Below are 14,850 nucleotides of genomic sequence, written 5' to 3' on the forward strand. Positions count from 1 at the left end.
CAGTATAACTACTATAAGCAATCAGATTGCTTTCAACAGCAACTGAGGGTAGCTGTGGGAATGCTGCTGAGGTTACCTCGTAGCCAGTAACTATAGTTACTGATCTACTCTGATACAATGGAATTCCTGGGCTTGATCTTTTAGAATAGCATTGCTACCAGAGTTAAGCAAATAGTAGTGGCCTGAGAGCATGCCATCTCCATATGAATTTTGCTGTTGATATTCTGCCTATTTCATGTGCAAAATATCTACTGTGAGTAATCCATGTCCTGCCTTACTATTTATTCTTATTTTGTGTTTAAAGATTGTTGTACTGCTGGATTGATTTTGCATCCAAATTATAAGCTAAGGCAAGAGCAACCCTGGATACCCAGAATTTATTGTAACAAGTCAAATCAAATAATTATCCTTCCCCATTTGTTAAAGAGTCTGGACCTCTCTGCTTGCCTCACAATTTCTTTTTTTTTCCCCTATTTTTTAATTTATTACTTCTTATGGCAGTGGCTTATCAGAATTGAAATATCTTCTTCCCTGACATTTAAGACCATTAAGCTATTTAAGGAGATTTCCTCTATCAGGACATTTTATAAAATTTTTTGGTTTGTCTCACAGAAATTGTCTTAATACCACGGAAGCTCAGAATAACTTAAGTGGGGGAGAGAACCGTGTGCAAGTCCTGAAGACAGTGCCTGTTAACCTTTCCTTGAACCAAGATCCTTTGGAGTCATCCAAAAGGGAATACAACACAAATGTGTCTGGGAGCTCAACACCCATCACAGGGTCAGCAGTGACTGTGGTTAAAGCAGAGGAATTCACCCCTGTTTTTATGACCCCACAAACACACTATGCAAGAGGAGAAAATGAGGAGCACCGAGGTGTTATCTTTGAGCCATACGAAGTGTCCAACATTGCTCCCCACACAAATTATCTTAAAGATGATCAGCGCAGTACTCCTGACAGTACCTACAGTGACACCTTCAAAGATGGAGGAACAGAAGTAAGTTTTCCACCTCAAATTAGCATCTAAGAATGCAATAAAAAGCTGTAAACAAGATAAGGATATTTGAGCTTGTAAACAAGATAAGGAGATTTGAACTGTCCAGGAGAACCATTAGAAGAATAGTGATGCTTGTTTCAACAAATTAATTTCTACTCCTTGCTGTGTTCCCATCAGTCTGTGCTCTGATTAAAGGGGAGCATCATGAGATGTTTCAGAAGACAATTTTAAAGGTGTTTATTGAAAATTCTGAGAATAATAAATACAGGGTTTTTTTTTGTCTTTGGGGTATTGTCTTTGGGGTATTGTGTTATTCTGAAAGAAGATTTATTTACCATTAACAAGATCTGCCTTCAGAATAGTAAGAAATAGCCACTTTGTAACAGGGAAATTCTAGATGTTCTTTTGAAAATGCAAATGAGTAGCAACAGCCTCTGCTGCTGGATAAACCCAAGTAATTTATTCAGAAGCTGTTTGTTGCATGAAGCTCTATTCTGCAACACAAGTAAGTGAGAAAAAGTAGCAGAATTAGACTAATAGAGGGGAACAGAGAATTCAACAGGCAAGGAACAACTGCATGTATGTGTACTAGAATGAGAAGAAAAAAGGCAAGGAGAACTCCTATTTTACAGTTATGCTACTGTCAAAGTAGTTTTACATCAGCTTTAGTATGGTGAGTACCCTCTGGCTGCTTTTGCCTGCTGCAGAATAAGGCAGACAAGCTGGAATTGTAGAAAGGTGAGGACAATTTAAAGCTGACAGTACCTCTGCAAATAATTAGAGATATTAAATGGTACAACTCCCCTAGGGTTTTTCTCCCCTCAACTTTACAAAATTGTAAATGTAACAAAAGTACAAGGCAAGCTACATTAAGGCTGAGCTGCCTTGATTTAGTGTATGAGAAATTTACTGTGTGTGTGTGTATTATGGAAAAGTACATTGTCTCCATGAGTGACACAGATCCAGGATATCTGGAGGTGAAGTCTGTTTTCAGATACAGAACACATGTAGGTCAACTAAGTGAATAAATAATGAAGAAATCTAGCTTCCCATTGTAAAATCAGTAGGATCAAACCTTGGATTAGAGACACTGCTCTGCATTATCAAATAATATTAATGGGCAATTTTTGTGTTACTGGTCAATGGCGCTTATGGACCATGCTCTTGGCTTTCCCTAGGGTGCTGTAGCAGAGTGACTCCATTCCATTTGTTTGTTCTGGGACATGCTGCTGAGAGGTTCACAAACAGTCAATCTGCCCTGTGCAGAGTTGTCAAACATGCAAGCTTGTTAAATTTGGACATAAATAGGAACTTAACATGTATATGTTGTGTTATATAATTCTGTATTACAGTGATTTTGTTAAAATGGTTATATATTGTTACAAGTTTTTAAAATGTCTAGTTAATAACAGGGTGCAGTACTTGTCATCTAGTATTTCTCTACAGTCTGTGGAGAGAGAATCTGTTCAACTCCCCTTGCCAAAACTGGCTGGAGTGGTTTTCTAAGTACACTCACTCCTCTTCATCTTCACATCCCCTATTAATTCTACAAGGGACTGGGCAATTAATTTTATGTCCCCAGCCATAGTTGTTAGGGGAGATGTGTGCCACTGTTGGTGGCCTTCCAGCTGCAAGTGTTCTCATGCATGTGGCATGGGAGCAGTCAGAGCTTTGCCACCCTGCTGCAGCCTCACTGAGCAGTGGGTCTGCCTCTGTTTTTCTCAACTGCCCAAACCCCAGGATGTGCTTAGCCTGTGTTCTGACTGCTCCACCAGCCACTGTTGTGTAGGCACAGCTGGATGGAGCAGGTGTGGGGAAACCGTAATGTAAAATGTCAAAACATACCAAAAGAAACTTAGGCAAAGTTAGTGTTTAGATCTAGGAAGACAGTTGTTCTTACTAGTTTTCATAAGTGCTTGCAAAGTATTCCCTAAGTACTGGTGAGAATGACTGGGTTTGGATTTGTTCTAATACTTACTTAATTGTCAAATACATTATAAATACATATTTAGGAATAGGTTTAAAAGATTTATGGGGTTATAGTTGTGTTGTGCTGAAGGAGTGCTGAGTTTATAGATCCCTATGGTAGTGGACACTTTGGTCAATTGCTTGATGTGTTCTTCGTTACAATTTTAACAATTATAAATATACTGTTCTAATCTCTTTAATTTTCTTGTTTAGCTGTCCTTAGTTTGTTAGCTCTTTATAGTATAAACAAATTCTTTGAGGCTAGGTAAGTAAATTGTATGTTTTTTACAATGTCTATCTCTAACCTTTGTATAAAATGTGACGAGCTTATTAATATCCATGGCAGTTTTTAGGAATTTGGAGTTTTAAATGGTTGATGGTTTCCTCCGAGTTATCTTTAAACCTAGTTGCACTTTTGTTGGTATTTGCATTTTGATTTTATAAAACAGTATTTAATTGCTCTTATTTTTCAGAAGTATCGGAGTGTGTCAGTGGGGGCTGAAGAATATATTTATGAACAAACAAGGTATGGCATAAGCTTTGCAATGTGTTGGCTGGCATCAGACAGGAATGTATTGAACAGTAGCTGCCTGTGTCCACTTCCCACCCTTCCTGTCTTCACCCTGGGGTACCTGCAGTCCTCCCTTGATGCTGCCAAGCATGTCTCCTCTAATTCTCCTGCTCATGCTAGCTCTCAGATCTGGCCAGTTTATATCTTCATCTATTGCCTTCCCTCAGCATTGCTTTAAACTTGTAATTCCTCTGAAGCCTCCTGCCCAAGATATGCAAGATAAAAACTTTTGAGAGGTTCCCCAGGTAAAAGAGCATAGCTTTGACAATCAGGTAATGAAAAATCTTTTCAGGATGGCAAAATGCAGAAGTCAAATGTCCAGGACAGTTGAAAAGCTTCAAGAAAAAGCTTCAAAAATTAAAGTTTGAAAAGAATACTGTTCTGTCTAAGCACAGAAGAACGTGTATGTAACGTGGGCAAACACTACAGAGTCCCTTTATCTAGGAAAGATTGTAATCACTAAAGATTTTAAACTGATGCTTTATTTCATACTTGTGAATGGGTCTATTTATATCTGAGAGATTACTCTCACTTTAGAATCAAGAATATGACTACGTAGTTTTTGTGGATTAGGCATATGACTGGGACTATGGTGAAGGTTCCTTACAACTTGGTATTTTTTCTGAAGAATGTTAAACAATCATTAACTACAGTGAGCTCAGAACTGAGTCATTATATAGGCAGAAGATATGAAAATTATATTTAGCAAAGGCTGCTCACTTACTACACTGAACATTTGTAACAGTGAATCCTGAAGCATTGGTATTGTTAAAAATTCCCACACTCTTAAGTCTTTCATGCTACGTCCCAGGTTACATTAAGAATGAAACCTCTGAATGCACATTAAGAAAACTCCCAGGAAGGATGTATTTGGTCTACCTGGAAGTGGAAGGCTCAGAAATGAGAATTTCAGATTGAAAAAAGAAGTGGTGAATATGCAAGTAATTGGAAGCTTGCTAGAAGATCTTAGTGACTACACAGGGGTTTAGTTGAGACTCATGGTGAAGTTCATAACAGTATTGTAATAATTGAGTGACTGCAGTAAGTTTTTAAGAGTGAGAGTAATCCTTCTGCTATAGGGCATGCTTTGCTTGCCAACTGGAAACAAGAAGAAAACTCTCAAATGGTGCTACACAGAGGCTCCAAAACTGGCCAAGTGGAATGTGTTTGGGATTTACTTTTTTTGACTGAAACATACAGAATGCTAGGGAACGGAAGACCAGCCTGTGGCAGACTGTAGCAGTTCTGTTAAGATATTGTGTGTGTCTTATCATTCTAAGCCCTTCTGAGCACACATCCTTGTTAGTTCTTCTGTCTGGTGTGAGGTTTTCAGGCAGATCTCCCGGGTCAGTGTCATAAGTGGTCTTGAGCATAAGTGGTCTTTAATGTGTGTCATAAGTGGTCTTGGGCACACTATCTGCAGTCCCTATGTGTGATGCTAAATCAAGGCTGTGCCCTTACCTCTGTGGTGGTCCATCTGTAGGACAAGTGTTGCAGCAAGATGGATGCTGGTTCTGCAGCCCTGGTGGTATAGCTCTAATCCACTCAGATGGGTCCACACTTGCCAATGCCTCTGTTCCCCTTGCACACAGGACAGGGGCTGTGCAGCACACGCCACAGTGGAGGGGACGGCGGTGCCCTTGTGCTGTCCTCCTGCTGCATGCAAGAGCCTTCATGGTGGCAGCAGCTGCTTTGTGTGGAAGCACCAGCACTGCCATCGGTGGGTTGATAGGTATAGATGAGTGTTTGCTTATTACCTTAGTTTTGCTTTTATTTGTAACTTTTAACCAACTAGAAAAATGACTGGATTTCAACTTATAAGCCAAGAAGGACTTACAAGTTCTCTTCATTTGATTGAATGTTTGCAACTAAACTGAAAAATTGATACTAAGCTGTCTGAAACTCCTTTTGGATGGAAGACTGGATCTGTTACATTTTTTTCCTACCTTCTCTTCAAGTGGGGATTTAAATGTAATTATTAGTTATGTGTTTTGTTCTGTTTTTTTTTTTTCCATTGAATAGTTAAAATATCTTTTGCAGTCCCTTTATTTCTATATTGCTGTGGCAGTACTATGATGATCTAGAGTATTTGCTTGAATTAGAAAGTTAAGGATACACTGTTATTTTGGACCAACATATTCTTCCTTTTGGTTCTGCTCTGGCACTGCTTAAACACTTTGCTGAATAAGAACCTTTGTGAAAATGCTTCCACTATATCTCCAGTTCATGAGGACTTTGCATTAAGGTTCCTGTGCAGTTTGAGTTTTTTTTTTTTTTTTTAAGAGACTGTGAGGAGCTGCAGGCATCATTTTTATTGGATTATTGTTCAAGGCCATTATTGGAGGTGGTGGCTGGAGGCTCAGTGAGAAGTGTTTCCAGCTACCAGTTCACTAGTTAATGGAGCCTAAACTTTTCATGGTTTGAGAAGTGCTTTGAAGTTGGAAAGTTCTTCTGTGAAAGAGGGTCTTTTTAAGATCTAAAATTTCAACACAAGAGCCGTTTTTCCCTGATATTTTTCTAAAGGGAAGTTACTTGATTGAAGATAAAGCTAAATGTAGGCACTTCATTCAGTCTGACTAATTTTGAAAAGAAAGTTTATAAAAACCTTGATTTGTGTGTTCTCTATAAACAATTGAACTTACTTCTCTTTGTATTCCATCTTGGAACTGTGCTGAAAGTAGCAGTTGGACTTTCCATTCTCTGCATCCATCTTTTGCAGCATGTTTTATTCTAGTTGGGATTTAAAAGAAACCTATTTATTTCTCTTTCTGCAACACTTCTAAGTTTAAATGTCTGTGGAGTCGATGATTTCCTGCAAATCATGCTGAATCCCCTCTTGGTAATTGGCACTGTCATTGTGAGGTACACAGTCTCATAATTCATAATGGTTCCTTTCAGAGATACTACAGATCTAGCCTTTGATCTGAGAAACTTTACAGTCCAGATAATTTTACGCTTGATTGCGGGATCTGATGGAGTCAAAAAAGAAAATTGCAATTTTAAATTGCCATGTTTCCTGGAATTTTGTTATTAGCTCTTATACCTTATTCAATGCAATAATTACATGATAAAAGAGAAGAGGGGAAAGTGACATGGATTTTGTGGGTGTTTCTCTCCTTGTCTTTTCAGCAGCACTTTTCAGTATACATTAGAAGCTACCAAGTCTCTGCGTCAAAAGCAAGGGGAAGGACCCATGACCTACTTGAACAAAGGACAGTTCTACGCCATCACCCTGAGTGAGACGGGTGATAACAAATGCTTCCGGCATCCCATCAGCAAAGTCAGGGTATAGTCCCATTTCTTTCCTAGGTGGGAATGGAGCGCTGCAGACAGATATGGTTGTGGTTGATTGGCTTTTAATCTTATTTTTTTTCTTGGGGGAAGGACAGAGCAAGCTTATTCTCATGCTTAATGTAAAGGTGGGAGAGCACCTTATTGATGGTGGTAACAAATGCTTTGCAGTCCAGTTTTTTCAGAGTGTGATCTTGCGAATTAATGATATAGCCTCAGTTTATGATTTGGCAGTTTGGTGGTTCCACAGATACACTTAACACTGGTGAACTTATTGCTGTGAATAAAGTAAAGAAGTCCAAGATCTGCCACATGTACTGGGGAGTCCATCTTTACTCACTGGTGCACTTCATCAGCTTTTCCAGTGCATTTCAGAGAAAACGCGAGGAGTTGAATCCATCCTTTGTGACATAAATTTAAAATAATTTTCATTGTATAAGAGTGAGCTTTCACTTGACATTCACCCAGAAGTGTAACAAAATGAATTATTTGCATCTTAGATTCTATGCCTAGAACTGTAGCTTGTGTATTCAGCAACATCTGCCTGGTGAATGGGCGTCCTGATTTCCTTGGTGATGTTTTTGAGTTGAAAAATCCTAACCCAGTAACCTTGGAATGAACAATGAGTCCTGTAAATTTTGCCCTGAAGCTGGCAGAGCTGCATATGTATGAGGCTGAAAAATGTTTCCATCCAAATACATGAAACTCGCTAAAAATGTTGTGACTTTAGTCAAAGGGACCAATGAAAGTCAATGTGAGCAGTGAAGCAGACAACAACCTATATGTTTCTATCATACAGGTTTAGAGAGACTCTTCCTAAACAGAGGCAATGATTTGGAAACCTGAATGAGCAGTTAATTTTTAGCCTGGTTTCCTTAGGACATGAAGCTGTTAGCTAAATCTGATGTAAGACTTCTCTGTTGCTCTGAGCAATCTCTTTCCTTGCCACCCGTTCCTTCCCATTTTGTGGTTCCAGCTCTAGCACTTGTAGAGCTGGAACAGGAGTCAGGAGGTCACTAGTCTGACTGAAAACCAGTCCTCATATGCTTGGTTCAATGCACTGCCACATGAATTTTGAAGCTGTGAAGCTGAAGGGTGGAAATTATAAAGGAGAGGTGAGATTGCATCCTTCTGTAGGATGTAGTTGACAGAAGATTGTGAAACCGTGTGCAACTTTCACAATCATGTTCTGTTTGCCAGGGCTGTATTCAAGTGACTGTTGAATTTATTGCCAATTCCATCCAAAGCTAACAGAGGGGCAAGAGGTTTTGAAGGTATTAAACCTCTACAAGTTCCCTGTAAGTGGTTAATAAAAACATTAGTGCTGTCCTTGGTAGAAAAGCTAGTCTGCTCGGCCAGTTCTGGTTAGTGCATCAGCTGGCCAGCCACACACATCTAGTGCCTACCCAATATGCCTCGTGCCCATGGAGAGGCTAGATAGACATGGAAGATGTGGTGATGGTGTTCAGCTTTTTATAGGTGGACTGCAGAAGGTCACAGAGTGCATGAAAGGTTGTGGTGGTGGCTTGTGGAGGGAAACAGATGATGAATCAATTGTAATCTACCTCCTTGGCTTATAAAGCAGCTTGATAGTGGTTTTTTTGGGCTTAGTGTCTCAGGGTGAAAATAAAACAGGACATTTAAAAGTGAAGGTTTTTTCCTCTGTGATTTATTTTCACTTAATTTTGATTGGTATGATCATTCCTTCATTGTCTTATGTTGCTTTGCTTGCCTACAGCAGGGCTTTTTCAAAAATTGCTTGTGTAAATTTTTGCATAAAAATTCAATCTGTTTCCTTTGAATCACAATTTAACAAAGCAAATTCAAAGTAAATAGTTATACTGAATTTGCCATTAAGCACATAAATGCAAGAGTCCTGCTCCCAAAAAGGGTATTTGTGTATACTAAATTGAAAATGTCTTGCCTTTAGTCAGTGAAGCTGACTTTTTAAAACTAAGAATATTATTACTTTTTATTTGGACTATCAAGAACATAATCCTGGGCCTTGCATTATTTTACAACTGCATTTCTTCTGTCCTGAGTCTTTAAGTACACTGTAGTATTGGACTGATAAAACTCAATCTTGTACAACCAAAGTACTGGGAGAGGGTGGTGGCTGGATCAGAATTAGAGGCATATGGAGATTTTAATTTTTGTGTTCCTGACTATTAATTGTTTAACTAATGGTGTTGTTTTCCATAGAGTGTGGTCATGGTTGTTTTCAGCGAGGATAAAAACAGAGATGAGCAACTGAAATATTGGAAGTACTGGCATTCCCGGCAGCACACAGCTAAACAGAGAGTCCTTGACATTGGTAAGTCTAAGAACATCTCCAGATGTTTCAGGGAAGATTTCAGATATAGAAAGCTCTGGTGCCTTGCACAGGACTATGGTGGAATATATTGGCAATGGCTTCTTGGCTTGTACCAGAGTTTTTAGGAATGGCTCCTTCCTGCTAGGACTGTGGGGTCTATGGAGCTGGATAGGGACCATGCAGAAGGAATAGTTGTCAGTATTTACACAGAATGGCTGCCCCTTGCATGTGTATTTAGTGGTGTATCTCCATCTGCAGCTGGGAAATCAAGGTCTGCACCTCCTCAGGTGTGGCAGAGTATCTGTTCCATTTATTTTTTCAAAGGGTGATCCAGTCTTTGATCCAGCAACAGTTATGTTAGCTAATTGATGTGGAATTGCAGCCTGAGAGTGCAGATGTCATCATTGTGGTGACTGCAAAGGAGTGTGCAGGATTCCTACACCCCTAGAGTTTGAGTCAGCAGTGAGGGAGAAGCAAACGCTGGTATGCTATCCTGAGAGACCTGTTTACCTTTCATCCCATCTAAAGTATTTACAAGCCCACGTCAGCCCCAGCTGTCCTATCTGCATGTTAGCAGGGGAAGAACACGTACTTGCCTCCAAGGAGCCTGAAGTTGAAGTCAGTGGCAGTGTCTAGACATCAAGCGTTTCTCCCCTCCCACGTGCAGTTTACACATGCACCCATCTGCTCGGATTCCAGTCAAAGGAGTCGGCAAGACCAAAGCAAGCAAAGTCTATCTTGTTTTGACCGCCTGAGGGAACCAAACCATTGAATGGCAGGAATGAGAGGGGGCAGAGAGGGGGGCTAAACCAAAGCAGGGTTACTTGTAGAGACCATTTGGACACTTCAGGGGGCGATTGAACTGGGTGATCAGGGAATCTGTCCCCAACTGGTACTAATCACTCTGCTGCCTGTAGATTTTCAAATGCTGCAGTTTCCACTGAGGCCTGGCGTTATTTAGGGTGGATTGTATTTTGTCCAAACAGCTCTTCCAGAATGTCCTCTCTGCTTCTTGTCTTATCATTATTCTGGCTGAACAGTTTTATTAACTTCATTCTTTTCCCCCTTTCCCCCATTTTCTCCTCTTGCCCGTTGGGGTACCTAGCTCAGTAAAACTGCCACCCCAGAACAAATTACTTTTATTGTGACACATTAAAAGAAGAAACAGGCCACCTCACAACTCTTTTGAACGCTGCTTTTTTTTTGTGCTAGTCCCTACAAGCTTGTGGTAGTAGTGCTCATACCTTTGAAAAGTATGTGCTGAGCAGCTCGCTCCACTGTAGTGCCAGCACCCTCTAACTCCACTGCACTTGTGGTGTCCTGGCACATTTCGGTTGCCTTAGCCCAACAAGTTAACTTACGGTACATATTCTGAAAAATATTGCTCTGCAAAATTAAGTGCTGTGCATGAGCTGTGTGTTTACCTGTGTTAAAGTGAATGTCTTTTAATTTTCCATTAGTTTGAGGTGAAATAGCTCTGTGCTGACTTTTGAGGCACTTTTGAATACTGAGGTGCGTATTCTTTATTTGCACTGCAAACATGAGCAAAGCACAGTGTAGTAAGACTTACTGATACAGCCCTTCAGATGTAAGAGCTGTAAGAGCATGGTTCACCTCAGTTTTCAGAAAAAAAAGACCTAAATGTTGCACAGTAGTGTTTTCTTGAGAACAACTGAAATACAGCCTTACCTCTTACAAGGATGGTATTTCTGAAGTACATTTCATTTTCTTTGGCATAGCTAACTGGCTTATTAGGCCAGAATGGCTCCCAAGTATCAAGCTGCATTTAACAAAATCTTCTCGTTTTATCATCAAATTATCTAACTGAGCAACTTAATCTAAATTTGAAGTTGGCCTTGCTTGAACCAGATAACCTCCAGGGGTCCCTTCCATGCAAAATTATTTTGAATTACTCTAAGAAGATTTCCCTTTAAAATTTCAGATCCCTGAAGGAGTCCTGTATTAACATTAACTCCATTAACTTGGAGTTAATGTCCAGGCCCTGTGTAGTAAACAAAGAAAATTAAGTGTTCAAAACTCTGCATCACCTGTTCCATAGATGTTACTCTTATTTTAATTTTATGTTTGTAGTATGTTTAACATCTGTGAATCATTTCTAATTGTTTATAAATTCACTTTTAATCTAGAGCATGATGTGGTCCTTAGCAGGCAGAGGATCAAATTAATTTGGGATGCTTCAGTTCCAGCTGTTCAGAGGGACAGGGGCACTATGCTTGTGCTGCTTTCCATTGTGGCAGGGATCTGTCTGTCTGCTTTCTGGCCTGCAGTTACATTCTGGACATTGGAGGAAATAATGGCTTGCTCCTTCACTCCAGACACACAGGGGTCACTGCTTTAATTTGTTTTGTGTACTGGCTGGTGCACCTCCTGGGAGGAAGGTTGCTTCAGTGGATAAGGTGCAGTGACAGGTTTGAAGATGTGTTGATATAAATAAAAACAAGCATGTACTTACTTACATGTATTCAAGTCCTTAGTGCTTGAGGAATAAACTTGAGGGCTTGACACTTATTAAGCAAGAAGGTATGGTATTTTCCAAAACTTAGCCTATGTACTGTAATGGATTTTTCTGAAGAAGGAGTAAGGTGCATGTTTACTTTTGTAGAAGGAATAAGGGGGCAGGGGGAAAACAGCTTTATTTTCCCAGTGCTGTGACACTAGATCACTAAATTTTTTGTTTCAAATATTTTAAAATAAAGAATACAATACTCAATTGCAGTAGATATTGATTACTTAGAATAAGTACAATAATTTGACATATTAGAACAGGTTCAAATATGAAGAGTGGATGTAGAAGCTTTGTGCTCCATAGAAACTTGCCCTTGTTTTTTTTCAGGATAGTTTGTATTATTTATGTGCAAAGTACAAAAGTATGCAATGACAAGTAATGCATGATTAGTGTTTAACATTAAAAATTTGCTATTGTTTAATATGCAAAGTAACAAAAGAGGAAATAATTCCTGTGCAGCCAATTTTTGCATATTGAACAACTCTGATTTTCTCCTTCTGGTAACTCACAGCAGGAGAAGAGGAAAAGTTGTAGTCACTCTAACAGCTTTCAAATATTCTGAGGTGTAAATGGCTTCTAAATCAACTGAGCATTCTTCTTTAATTGCCTGTAAATTGAGGGGAGTAGGATGCACTTCTGCTTTTTAACACGGTGTCACATAGACACCCCATGAGATTGGTGTACAGCAATTAAAGGAGAGGCATGTGTTGAGAGAAGGGAAGGATTGGTGAGGTTCTGACAGCCTTTTAAGACAAGAAAACAGGTTTCTTTACGAGACATCTTGTTCATCTCTTTCCTAAGTGCACCTACACAGCACGCCCATATGCAGCAGTCAGTTGCACTAGGCACTTTCTGGTGAATCATAAATTTAAGAGGTGGGTGGATGTGTGCACATGCATATTAAACTACTTATGTGTCTCCTAATTCCTCTCATTTGCATCCCCACACTGAATTTAGATAGTGAAGCCAATTACTTCAGTTAAAAAGATCTGAGTTCAAGGTGGGAATGAAAAGCCTGCCTGCCCTCTCAAGCACTTTGTTAATTTGCTACATCACCAAATATCTCACGCTGTTCCTATGGTCTAAACTGATTTTTTTTTTTACTGTATCCAAAATCATTCATGTGTCCCAGGAACACAGTTTTATTTGCCAGCATTCTTGTGTTTCAAATGAGATAAAAGTATACTGATTGCCAAACATGAAATAATTCTTATTGTAGCAATGTTTTTGTTATAAATTATTTTAAAGCAGTTATTAACTAGAAATTATATTTTAGAGACCAACAGTTTAGGCAAAGGGAATGAATATTGGAACCATTTGTGTGTCTTACAGAATACAAAAACATCCTCTTTCTATAACTGATTACAAAGCTAAGAATCAGCATGCTTCTGAAGCACAGATTTGGGTAAACTTTAGATCAGGAGTGTAATCTCGGCCCTATGGCACTGAGTCCAATTACAACCCTCGAGGAATTCTTAGGAAATCTTCGTCCCAGAGAGAGTTTTATTCCATTACTGTGAACGATCTGGAAGTTCCTTTAATCAAGTTGCTATTACCTGGTATCTCTCTTAATCTGTCATCAAAAAGAATAAAAGGTGTTAAACTGTCCAGCAAAGTAAGAGAAAAGCAGTGCTTGTTTCTCTTTTCAATGATAAAGAAGACTTGGCAATTGTCTGTTTTACATAGTTTTCCAGCCTTACTATTTTGAGGGAGGGTTAGTCAACTTTGAAATCTTCCTCCCTTTTGCTTTTCCTTCCTTCCAAAATGCTACTTTATTGATTATAATAATAACAGCACGTGGGGAAGAAGTGAGTAGAAGGTGCAGATTTTGTAGTCGGACAAATTAAAAATATTTTTTTTTATTCGTTTGCTGTTTTATTAGTGCACATACTTTGGAAAAAAGATCTCTGTGGTTTTGGTTCTTTGTGGGAGATTTGTGATGGTTTGGATTTTTGTGGGGATTTTAATTTTGTTTTTAATATATAAATATTAATCCAGCATCCAGTGCAATAATTCCTGGGAAAGTTGGAATGCACACTGATGATTTCCTCCAGTCATAGCTCTTAGACTTTTAGAAAGCTTCTTTAGGATTTACCATGTGCTTTCTTAATATTAAGGTTTGAACAGTCCCTTTCAATGCTTCAGTAGTTTTCAGTTAATTTTCCAGTTTTGGTCATTCCTTGGTCAAGCTAATGAATGCACCATTGCCAGTAGAGTCACACTCCTTTTTGAGAGCAAACAATATTTTACAAGAACATTGGCTAATGATATACTATGTATAAGAATCGGGTTGCATGACATTGCCTCTTTGCAATTAAGATTATTCATAATTAATCATAAAAAATACAGGAGATGGTTTTGATGCACTAGACAACCCAGCTTAAGAGGCAAAGAAGCACTATGAGTTGTAAAACAGTTCAAATGTTTTCATAACTCTTGTTTTTTCCTTACAGCTGACTACAAGGAGAGTTTTAATACCATTGGGAATATTGAAGAAATTGCATTCAACGCTGTGTCCTTTACTTGGGATGTCAATGAGGAGGCAAAGGTGAGGAAAAGCCATCCAGATGGCATCCCTTTATAAGTACCATCCATCATTAGGCACTGTTCCACTTCTCTCCATTTTGACAAATAAGAGAGCTTGTTGGTAGGTGCCTATCTTGAGAAACAGTAAAAGATTTTTTTCCTATTTGCAAAGCCAGGTGTAAGACACAAGCTGTGTATTTTCTTTCTCTAAATTGTCAACTTTCTTTCTGCACTATAAGCATCTCCAGTAATCTATATTCTGTGATTTAGACTGTGCCTTCCCTTGTGTTGGTACCATTATTTTTTATATTGTTACACAGACCATCTTTGCAAATTGGAATGAATTTGTCCCTCAAATATTTTTGAGGACTGAGGCTTTTTTTTTTTACTTTTTTTTTTTAATGGTCAAGTACCCTCAGGCATGGGGTTTTCATTCAGGAATGTGACTCTTAAGTGGACCTATAAACCAGGACATCAGAACACCTTAACTAGTTTCTTACAGATAAGGTTGTATAAAGGCTGTCAGAGTGCTTCAACAGCACGGACTAGTGTGGGAGAAATGAAAAACTGCCGGTAATTATAAGAAGAAGTTGGCCCCCTGGAAAGCAAACAACAAGGGAAATAGGCTGTGTAAAATGAGCGGGGGTAATGCAGTA

General features: G+C 39.0%; 1 protein-coding gene across 6 annotated transcripts in view; it reads left to right on the forward strand.

Annotated features, from left to right (window-relative positions):
- GRHL2 (grainyhead like transcription factor 2) overlaps positions 1-14,850 on the forward strand; it is a 64,479-nt gene that overhangs the window by 16,981 nt on the left and 32,648 nt on the right. For 5 of the 6 annotated variants that reach the window (XM_072924860.1, XM_030266517.4, XM_030266513.4 and 2 more), the window contains 5 exons: positions 613-997; positions 3,439-3,491; positions 6,666-6,822; positions 9,030-9,141; positions 14,122-14,216. In XM_072924860.1, the coding sequence (XP_072780961.1) occupies positions 613-997; positions 3,439-3,491; positions 6,666-6,822; positions 9,030-9,141; positions 14,122-14,216 (802 nt within the window). The remainder of the gene's footprint in view (positions 1-612; positions 998-3,438; positions 3,492-6,665; positions 6,823-9,029; positions 9,142-14,121; positions 14,217-14,850) is intronic. The other variant, XM_030266514.4, reaches the window with a different exon arrangement.

Source organism: Taeniopygia guttata, chromosome 2, assembly GCF_048771995.1.
Source record: "Taeniopygia guttata chromosome 2, bTaeGut7.mat, whole genome shotgun sequence".
NCBI lineage: Eukaryota > Metazoa > Chordata > Aves > Passeriformes > Estrildidae > Taeniopygia > Taeniopygia guttata.